Source organism: Notothenia rossii (genome assembly GCF_949606895.1).
Source record: "Notothenia rossii genome assembly, chromosome: 2".
NCBI classification, from domain to species: Eukaryota; Metazoa; Chordata; class Actinopteri; order Perciformes; family Nototheniidae; genus Notothenia; species Notothenia rossii.
Genome location: NC_136904.1, coordinates 86498324 through 86509693, shown reverse-complemented (window position 1 = coordinate 86509693; position 11370 = coordinate 86498324). Strand labels below are relative to the sequence as shown.

Sequence of the window (11370 nt, the reverse complement as noted above, 5' to 3'; positions counted from 1 at the left end):
TTGAGTGTTGTCGGATTTCATTTGCTGTCTCAAAACACAGAGTCAAATTCAGACTACAATGAAAACTTCTTCCGACCTGAAAGATGTGCAGACTTGTATTTATTTGTGCATTCAACATGGATGTCCTGAGGCCCTGGGCCCAATAACAGCTCAATAGAATGCTGGTCCATCACCTTTATATGTACAAAGGGGGGAAATCATTAAACATAGATTATTGCTGATGGTAGTTTTTAAAAGTCGCACACCCCCCAAATCCTAAATAAGTCCAAGCATAACAATAGACCTAACATGTCATAGAGTTACATGCTGTTCATTTATTTCTCTGCGATACAAAAGAAATGATTGCTCATTCATAACCCAGACTGCATGAGAACAATCATATTTTTTATGGTAATTTCCATAATTTAAAATAAAGCCAAGCACAGTTTGAGGCAGAAGGGAATTCTTCTTCAAAATAAGTTCATATTACATAAGGTTAGTGGGAAATAAAGCGAATAGCCTATAATCAAAGAAATGAGAAATTTTCATTTTTTAAAAGCATTTTTAATAAAAACCAAAGGTTCAAATATCATAAATCTCCAAACTTCTCTTAGTTTGAAATGTCTCTCTCTCAGAGTGAGAAGTGACCTCTGCCTGCCCTCACACCCTTACATCTCCCACCTCTCCCTCACTCCTCGAGGTCAGACTCTGGACTGTCGTACCCCAGCTGGGTTGCGATGGGGAAGTGAGCCCAGAAGGTGTGAGCCAGGTCCTGGACCCCCTGGTGATCCCCCTGCGCCCGGAGCTCCTCCAGCCAGCCGATGAAGTCTGAGGACCACATCCCCCAGTAGGGGAGACTCCTCTCCCCCTGGCTGCCAGCTGACTCTCCCTCCTCTGCTGCTGTCAAAGAGGACAGACGCAGAAATCATGCAGATTTCCTGGAGTCAAGTCCATTCGTGTGTAATGGTGTGTGAGTCGCTCACATACCTGAAGCAGGCAGGACTGAGAGGAGGAGATAATGGAGCAGCACGAACACCAACACGGCACGCATGCTTTCAGGAACTTCCAAGAAAGAACACAAAAGGACCTGTAGAAATGTGTTCTCCAGGCTGCAGGAGAAATATGTGTGAATACAGGTGCATAGAGAACATCAGCAGAATGTGAGGCAGGGATGTAATTATCTGCAGGCCACCGCAGGATTTCAAACTTTTTTCCATGAGGAAGAAAAATCCATGAGTCAAGAACCTGTAGCTTCTTCAAATATCATCTTCTGTTTAGTCTTACCGGATCAGCAGGAGATTACGCCACCTGTCCCTCGTCCTTCTGTCTCAGACTGAGCTGTGGATGAGGACTGCATCTGGACTAGAAATACTCAGGAAGGCGAACATGTTTGTTTTTCACATATTGCCTCCGTCCACCTTCCTGCCCCCAAAGGACGTCAGAGAGCCGCCTTCACACGTCTCAGGCCTGTTCGTTTTTTATAGAGTGATATAAACATGTATAAGAGACCTAATGCGTCATTTACAATGAGACGACACATCTGGACCGGCCGCAGGCCCTCATCTCCATAATGACTTTTACTATGATATATTTATATTTAACAGTGTTGATGTCTCACAGCGGGAGATTACTGCCTTGAGCTGCCTGGAATAATGTGCAACATTTTCAAGGTGAAAGAAGAGAAAACGTGGACAGAAGTGGATGAAAAGACAAGTGTGAACCAGACAGTTTTCACACCTTCAATCCAGACAGACTGTCCCAACATTCAGCCAAAGGGTCGATGTTATTTTTCAACTTGTGAGGTTTTTTATTTTTTTTGACGATCCATTACTCTGTGGATGTTTGTCTCTCTCTGAAGGCACTGCCAGGAAGAGAGGGGGTTTCTGGGTGATCTCATGCTGAGTCTGTCTGCAGAGCTTCAGGACACACCTCTCAGAGCCGGTTACTGTCAGCTTCCACACAAAGGCCAGCTTCACCTGATGGGGGATGTTTTGTGTTGTCAGGCCGTAACATTCTCAGGAGCGCTATATCTTAGGAATGTCTTCAATCTTGGCACAAACGCCAGAAAGCTGATGAGATTTAGGTGTTCAGAGGTCAACCTCACAATGACCTCCTAAACTACAAAAATGATGTCCTGAAGCCTTGACCGAAGGCAAAACATGTTGTGAATGCAATATCTTAAAAATGCAGTCAGGGAATTTCATCAAATTGTCAAAAAAACTTCCATTTGCCTCTGATCAGATTTTACTGTTCAAAGATCAATGTCAACCTAACTAAACACATTTGTTTTGCTAATTTCAATAATGAATGCACTACTTAGTTATGACAATCTCACACTAATATGCAATAAGATGCACACAGGTAGGCCATACTTCTAGTTTATTTTAATTATAGTCCATCTTACTGAATACATATCTAAAAGAACACAGCACAACACAAAGTTATATTTAAAAAATACAAAATGATTTTTTTTTTTTTGTGTAATGTAGTATTTGCTAAATGTTTGTCAGGAGAAGCCCACATGGTGCTTTTGTCAAAGATTATTTAAGCAACATATTAGTACATTTTATTTGTATTTTGACTTTATCAAAACAGGAAAAAGCTTATTGAAATTAAATAAATCTCAATCTATTGTGTTTTAAGTGTCCTGAAGTATTAACAGGTCATTTCAGGATAGTGTGATAACATATGCCGAATGGAATTGTATACATCTATACGTATATATATGTTATCATGAAAACGACCGAAATGGCGTTTCCATTTCCTGAAGAAAGGACAGATTTTCACACACTTCAATAAAATGAGGCTCATATATGTTCACCAGGAAGCGAATCTTTAATCAGCTGATTAAGGGCTTCAACTCATGTAGTTAAGCAATTAGATGTAGCCATGATCTCCATCAGCCAATCACGTCACTGCTGTGAAACTTTAAATCTCTTGCTGCCTTCAGATGGGATTTTAGGCGAATTTCCTCCAATCATCACATCCAGTATCTGAGCTCATCAGAAGTCCTCATCTTCATCGTTATCTTCATCTCACCCCCAGGGTATAGACCCCATCGGAGTTTTTCTACTCTACTTCCCCATATTAATAATATATGATCTCACGGAGGGCACTAATCGCCACAATCTGTTCACATTTCTCCTCCTCTTCCTCGTGCATACATTTTCTTTCACTCAAGAATAATTCCCTCCTGATTGAAGCTCTTCTTTAGAGATGAGGTGGTGTTGCACTTCTGCTATGTGTGCACCTTTATATGAACAGTCTCTGGTGCCAGGCAGCCTCCGTGTGCAGGGAACCGTAAGATATTTACTTTTTGTGATCCAGCATCATAACATAAACAAATGTATTCCCAGAGCCAAAGGCATAAAGGTGTCTGAAATAAATCGATGTTTTATCTAAGAGGAAGAGACAGGCACGTTGCTGAATGTTCACATAAATGAGTCGTCTACAACACATCCAACATGTATGAGAATAAATAAATAAATGTAAATAACATCTGTGGTTTCATCCATGATGGATCCCTGCGTTTTTTTTTCACCATTCATTCCAATGGCTGGCGTCTATGTCACGTGATCTTCAAATTTCTCCCTGCAGAAAAAAAAAACATGGCCGAACTTCGTTTTATTCTCGGTGCAAAATGCCTATTTTAAGGTTAGTTTGGCCATTAAAATGCGTTTTGATGTCATTTGATGCGAGTAATATGAGTTCTTATTTCAGATTGAAATTTGAATTTGATAATTGAATTCAGATTTCAGATGATTCATGAAAACATTGTATGGACACAATTTCCTGAAGTAATCTTCGTAATAACTAGCAACCTAAAGATCATGTACATCCACTGCACACATAATCTGAAATAACAACCCATATTTCTCGCATAATAATTTGAGATGTTTATCAGATTTGCTTTTAAACTACAAACCCTCTACACCCAGGTCATGTATTACTGGCCTTCTATTTATAATTTACTTTTATTTTATTATTTTAATTTGACTCAAAGGACAGCGAACAAGAGTGAGAGGGAGCACACTCCTAAAAAATCTCCCCCTTTAAAAAAATTAATAAACCTGGTACTGTGTGTGCTACTGTAATCCGAAAAAACGCACTCAGTGGCTTTCTGAGTGTTAAATCCCATCTGTGCTTTTCTTCTTGTGAGATGTCATTTTTGTAATATTGGTAATACCCTGCTGTCCTCCAAAGTTTTGAATTCTCAAAATATTATATTAATGATATTTTTGTGGGGAAATTATGTATTCAGGCTCGTCTCTTGTCCTGGGTGGCAGGTTACGTCACTTCCGCCTAAAACCCAGGAGGTATACGATCCAGCAATAACCCTGTCCAGATGACAAACACATGGGAGCTATACACACACTGGGTCTGAAATACAGATAAACATGAACGCATGCATTATATAGAGAGCTGCCAAAATGAAGATGCTGCCATGTTTTCTGGCGCCATGGAGCAGTTTGGTGTCCGGTGCCATGCTCAAGGACACCTCGGCAGCACAAAGCAGCTTAACCATTAAATCCACATGGCCAGTCCGCCCCTGGCCTGAATAGAGCTGAGTTTTGGGAGAGACTTCAGTTTGTGTAACAGATGACCCTGAAGTATTTTTTTGCTCTGTTGAATTAGTTTTGTGAAGTGACAGATGCCCTTTTGTTCTAAAGGTTGTTTTGTTGCCAGAGTGTGGTGGAGTCTGGCTTCATCACGGTGATTTCTGTTCTCACAGGAGTGGGATTGTTGCCTTTTATAGAACCAAATAGTACAACCTCATGTATTCCCCTTGGCTTTCTGTTATTTATTCATTTAGGGGTCTGCAGCACTATTCAATTTTGCAACTGCGATTGCGGTAAACACTAAACTGGCAACAGATGTATAGCATAATAAAATATATGAAAATATTCTGTACTGAACCAGAAGTGACTCTACGTCTCTCTCCTCCCTGCCTTCATTTCCTTTTAGTTTTTTGTGTGCATTTTCTAATTAAATGAGGCAACACAAGTAATGACTTCTGTTTTGTTTTTCATAGAAACGTTGGAATATAAAAGTAATTTAATTTAGATAACTCTGAATGAGACACAATTCAGCTCAAAATCGAACCTTTTTTACATGTTTTAACTAGCAAATTTCATTTAATTAAATATGCATGGAGGCACCACTGACTTATCACATAATGACGTTTGTTGTTTGATTGTTTACTTATCTGAGCTAATTGTAAACAGTCCTGTCCGTTAGACATAGAGGCAAACTAAACATTTAAATAAAACAAATGAAGCACAGAAACCCACTGTCCCTTTAGGAAATGGAATTATCTGATAACCAAATAAATTAAAGCTGTGCCTCTTTTTAGTAAATATCTCCCGTCTGCTTTTAATGTGGATTCATGTGAGCAGCTGTCAGGAAGCACAGCAGGAAGCACAATGCTGCCACTGTGTGGACATGAAAAGATACCCACCTTACAGGATTCATATTACCTCCTATGATGTTTATCGTATCTCCTAAGCAGGGCCCTGACCTATTGACTGCCCTGGGAAATATGCCCTGCACCTGAGATATGATAATAAATAACATGTAGTGCTTTCCTGGGTTAATCTTCCTGTGACAGGTGGCCTTCCTTAAATGCAATTTGGTCCATGCACCCATTATTATAATGGGTGCATGGACCAAATTGCAAATGATAATTTATAACCTCTTCATTAAAAAGGAAATACAGTAACTTCCCACATTAAGCACACTATCCGTGTTGGCAGCTCACAGAGGAGCAGATGGAGCTTTAATGGGCGTTCCTCTCCACCGACATCAAACATCACACACACTGAGTGTGAGGGGTAACTGAGGTTACTGTAACCCCAGCTTCTATGAGTAAATGGCGCAGCCCTCTAAGGCTATCGCTATTGGGTAATCCCCCTGCGCACCCGCGCAGCACTGAAACACTTGTAGTCCGCCCACCCGCAAGGTGGGCCCCGCCCTCGGGCCTCCTTCCGGTATAAATAGGAAGGAGGCCCGGCAATCAATAACTTTTCTTCAGCTATTCGTAGAGCCATGTGGGGCCCAGCGCTTAGAGGGCTGCGCCATTTACTCATAGAAGCTGGGGTTACAGTAGGTAACTTCAGTTCTATTTCGTATATGGCTTCGCCCTCTAAGGCTATCGCTATTGGGTTAAGGGCGAAGCATGATGTAGTCTGCGCCCCACTGGGTCCGCCCGGCACTAGCAGCACAGACATACCTGCTCAATAACACCCCCCTGCCTGTTGTGCCATGCGTAATGGCGTATCACCGTCCCTGGAACATAGCAAAACATGCTTATCTTCCCTGACGGGATGAAGGCTGGGAACAATACATACCGGCCGCTGTGAGAAAGTGGAGACGAAGGTCCCACCTTGCGCAGCGATCATAGAGGGGGAACAGCAGCTCTCTGCGTGTCAGACAGGAGAGCGCCCAGCTGGATCCCTGACGTCACTCACTCTGACCAGGCACTCCGTACAGGGTGTCAGAGAGGAATGGGAGACATCCCTTAAATACAATTGAATAAACGAACAGGGGGAAGACCAAGATGCAGCAGTGCAAATCTCTTCCACTGACATTCCTCCGTGCAAAGCCGTGGAGGAGGACATTCCTCCGGTGGAGTGCGCATTGATGTTCTCCGGGAGAGGCGAACTGCAGGACGTATCCTCTGCTGATCAGCCTGCTCATCCATCTGTCCATCAGGCACACGCGCTGCCACTCTGAGAACAATTCTGAGAGCGGGCACACGTGCTCGAGATGTGTTTTTGGTTGTCATGGTGACGAGCCCCGCCACGCCAGAGCCCCTGCCGCCGCTGCACGTGAAGCAACCCAAGGTATGCTTGGACCGAAAGGGCTGCGTGGGGGCCTCCACACGCTGCGTCTCACTCCGACTCTCATCATGAGGCGCGTACACGCTCAGGGGATGGATGGAGGTGTGTGCAGTGCTGCCCACATGAGCCGTTAACGGCGCTCATGGGTTTATTAAGGCCGTGTTTACGATGCGTATCTTGGACAGAGGAATGCCGCGAGCTCTGTAGTTTATTAACCAACAGGTTAACCCCAGGCTTCTGCAGCGAGCCCCGCTGTCTACTAATCAACAGATTAGTGGCAGCCGGTTTAATTAGCGCGCTCTGAAATGTATTAACCGACAGGTTAAAACCAGGCTTTAACAACGAGCCCTGCTGTCACCTAGCTGACCGATTATGGGCAATTACCTGCTCTGTGGGAATCCTAGCCGAATAGATGGAATTCAGATTGATTTTCAGGTTATAGGCAGTTAGTTTACACAGGGCGTGAGGCAACCCAAGGTGGGCTTGGACCGAAAGGGCTGCGCAGGGGCTTCCACACGCTGCGTCTCACTCCGACTCTCATCATGAGGCGCGTACACGCTCAGGGGATGGATGGAGGTGTGTGCAGTGCTGCCCACATGAGGCGTTATACCGGCGCTCATGGGTTATTATGGCCGTGTGTAGGAGGCGTATCTCGGACAGAGGAATGCCGCGAGCTCTGCAGGTTATTAACCGAGGTTAAAACCAGCAGGCTTCTGCAGGGAGCCCTGCTGCCTACTTAATCAACAGATTAGTGGCAGCCGGCTTAATTACCGGCTCTGCTTCCTCGGAGGCTCTCGCGGAGCAGACCAGGAGCGGGGGAGCCTCACTCCCCTTTGCCTCGCCGCCGGAAGACCCTGTCTCTGGGGTGGCGGGGGAGCGGAGACGTGGGACGGAGCCCCTGCAGCCGCCGAAGGGCGAGTCTGACGCCGAGGCGGTTGCTGTGGGCGTCTCTCCGCTTGCGGCTTCCTGTGGCCGGCGTGGACGCCGCGGCTGCTGCGGGCGTTGGTGCCGCTGTGGGCGCTCAGCAGGCTGGAGCCAGCTGACATGCTGGCGAATGCCGTCCGCCTGTTCCGCGGCCGTCTTCATGGACTCCACCATGGCGTGGAACTGGGGTCCTAACAGCCCGTACGGGCTGTTAGGAGCGTCCAGCAGCACTTTTCTGGCCGTCTACGTAACAGACGCCTGCTGCAGGTGGCGCTGGATCTGTGTCACCCACGCGGATATCCTCGCCTGGGAGACAGCGACGGACGCGCACAGAGTGAGCGCCGTGCTGGCCGCCTTGCTGATTTCCTCTGCCTCGGTGGTGGACCGCTCTACCAGTGTCACCACCGAGTTGGAGAGCAGCGCGATGATATTCGCCGCCGCCAGAAAGGCACACTGGTGCACCCGGTCGGCCTAGCGGGCGACATACTCTCTGGGGGAGCTTAACGTAGGGCGCCGTCCTGTGGCGACGGAGAAGGGGACCGCATGCTCGACCGCCAAACCAGCCCCCTGCTCCGACTCTGTCTCCCCCGTCCGGGGTAAGAGGGAGGGGAGAACCGCATGGTGAACCATGAAGGGAGACGGGGTAGGAGTCTTCCGACTCCTGCCCGGCACTCGGCTCCAGGGACATGCTGCCGTCCACGTGCTCCTGGACGGGCCAATCGTCCTCGTCGGCCGCAGCAGCTAGAGCGTCCGCTCTTCGCTTCCTGTCGGCTGATGGGAGACGAGCACAATGTGAGCAAGCGACCTGCTGGCTGAGAGCCGCGTCCGCGTGCTCTGGCCCCAGGCAGGATTCGCACATTGCGTGCTGGTCATAGCTCATGATATATCCTGAGCCACATGAGGGACAATTTCGGACGCAGTTGTTGCTCATGTTGAATGGTTCTGTGCTTCAGTAACTGCCGAGGTTTGCTGAAGAAAAGAGGGAGCAGATTGCCGATTTCCTATTTATACCGGAAGGAGGCCCGAGGGTGGGGCCTGTTACAGAATGGTTTAGGCTAGGTTGCAGCTCCACCCTGTGGACGTATTGTGCCTGTGTTATATATATATCTGCCTCACGTGACTCTACCCCAGTTGTATGATTACCTGCTTAATGTGAATACACGGCGTTGAGACACAGCCTGATTTGCCTTGTTTATTAATGCACCTACATCTACAAACATGGTGTCAGAAGCTCAAATAGGACCCAGCTGTGGATTGCATGCTACTGTCCGTCGCTGAGACGGCGTGCATTTATTTGTTTTGGTGAGGTTTAGCAGTTTCAGTTAGCCTGTTAGCATTAGCGTCACGTTGGAACAATGGCATCCAGCATCCCACCTCCGGAGCCTATGAAGATGGCGGGGGACATCCACGGCAACTGGGTGAGCTTTCGAGCAGAATTTGAGGATTATCTGCTTGCGACCGGGCTCAGCGAGAAAGAAAAGCCGGTACAAGCAGCTGCGCTAAGGAGGCTAATGGGGAACGACTGCCGCCATGTTTACAAACACAACCTGGGACTCACCGCGGACCAACAAAAGGATGCGGGTGATATACTGGTGGCACTGGAGCAATACTTCACGCCCGCAAAGAACGTAATCTTTGAGAGGTACGTTTTTGGCAACCTTAAACAAGAGGATGGAGAGCTCTTGGATGCGTTTGCTACCAGGCTGAGGGAAAAGGCTGCCTCTTGTGAATATGGAGCTTTAAAAGATGAACTCATAAGGGACAGGCTTGTTCTCGGGATAACTGACGAGGGTGCTAGACGTCGTTTACTAAGGGAAAAGGACCTTAAATTGGACGAGGCCATTAAAATTTGCCGTGCAGCCGAGGTCATGGACAGCAAGTTAAAAACCATGTCACTGGGCAGCTCTGGACCTGGAGACAGCGTTAATGCCACACAAGGACAGCGATATGGACGGAGGTCTGCCAGCAGGCCATCCGAGTCCACCAACACATCTGCACAACCACAGAGCATGAGAGACGCTGGCGAATGCAAGTACTGTGGCACACGGCACAAGCGTGGGCGGGACCTGTACCCTGCTTTTGGTAAATCGTGCCGCTCGTGTGGCACTGCTAACCATTTTGCAAAAGTATGCATGAAAAGAGGCCAGCAGGCACGCCAGTTGAATGCTGTGGATGACCCGTTGCCAGGGGAACTGGAGGACAGCGATGAGAGAGACGTGTACACAGCGGAGAGCGTGGGGGCTGTGAACACTCAAGGTAAAAAGTGGTTTGTCAACCTGCCACTGCAAAGTGGGGTTCAGAGGTGCCAGCTCGACTCTGGAGCCACTTGCAATGTGATGAGCATCAAGGACAAGACGAGACTGGCGTCTAGAACGCCTCTTCTGAAGAGTCTCACCAGATTAAAACTATACAACAGTGAGTGGATGAGCTCATTAGGTGTGTACAGCACACAATGCGTCATTAGGGGTAAGACGCACAGACTGGACTTTGAGATCGTGCATACTGGCCAGAGGCCCTTGCTTTCGGGTGAGACATGTGAGAGACTTGGTCTGATACGCTTCACCATTCCTGAGGAGCTGAATAAGGTGGAGCACTGCAGGAAGGGAGACCTGACCAAGGAGTGTCTTGTCAGCACCTACCACGACGTGTTCACCAGCCCTGTTGAGTCTCTGCCTGGTGATATTCACTTTGAGCTGGACAGCACTGTGACACCGGTGCAGTGTGCTCCCAGGAACGTTCCAGTGGCCCTCAAGGCAGCTGTTAAGGCTCAGCTTGATCGATATGAAGAGGAGGGACACTTGACCACAGTCACTCAACCCACGGACTGGATTAGCAATCTAGTCATAGTAAAAAAAGCCAGACAAATTGAGACTATGCATTGACCCGAAGCATCTCAACCGTGCTCTGAAACGGTCCCACTACCTTATGCCCACTTTAGATGACGTGTTGTATAAGCTGCCAAAGGCACGTATATTCACCCTGGTGGATGCACGTGATGCATTCCTGCAGTGCCGCTTGGATGAAGAAAGCAGCCTGATGACAACATTCTGGACACCGTGGGGTAGGAAACGCTGGCTGAAACTTCCTTTCGGTGTGTCAGTTGCCCCCGAGCTGTATCAAAGGAAGCAGCATGAGCTGCTGGCTGGCTTGACAGGGATTGAGCCCATAGCTGATGACATCCTTGTAATCGGCTGTGGGGACACAGAGGATGAGGCCAATCGCGACCATGACACAAACCTCATCGCTCTGATGGACAGATGCAGGGAAGTAAAGCTGAGACTGGGCCTGAAAAAGCTGCAGTTCCGAGTGAAGGAGGTCCGCTTCCACGGCCACATACTGTCCGCGGAGGGCCTCAAGGCTGACCCTGACAAAGTCAGGGCGGTGCTGGACATGCCAAACCCCACAGACGCAAAAGGGGTCCAGCGGTGTGTCGGATTTGTGAACTATCTGTCCAGATTCATGCCACGCTTGTCAGCGGTATGTGAGCCGCTGAGGAGACTGCTGGACAAGGATGTGATGTGGCACTGGCTGCCCAAACATGATGCCGCCATGAAGGAAATCAAGGCACTGGTCACGGCGGTGCCAGTCCTAAGGTACTATGACGTCCGCAAGCCAGTCACCGTACAGA

At 47.7% G+C, this 11370-nt stretch overlaps 1 protein-coding gene across 2 annotated transcripts; it reads right to left on the bottom strand.

Moving 5' to 3' along the window:
• Positions 1-363: 363 nt before the first annotated feature.
• LOC307030280 (otospiralin-like) lies at positions 364-2704 on the bottom strand. Of its 2 annotated transcripts, none has more exons than XM_079666610.1 (3): positions 1264-2704; positions 967-1088; positions 364-879 (listed from the first exon to the last, which is right to left on the bottom strand). In XM_079666610.1, the coding sequence occupies exons 2-3, from the start codon at positions 1028-1030 to the stop codon at positions 668-670; spliced, it is 276 nt and encodes a 91-aa protein (XP_079522736.1). In that variant the 5' UTR covers positions 1031-1088; positions 1264-2704; the 3' UTR covers positions 364-667. The 2 variants fall into 2 exon arrangements, with proteins under 2 accessions (XP_079522736.1, XP_079522737.1); XM_079666611.1 differs by having other exon boundaries at positions 364-876.
• Between the last annotated feature and the right edge of the window lie 8666 nt (positions 2705-11370).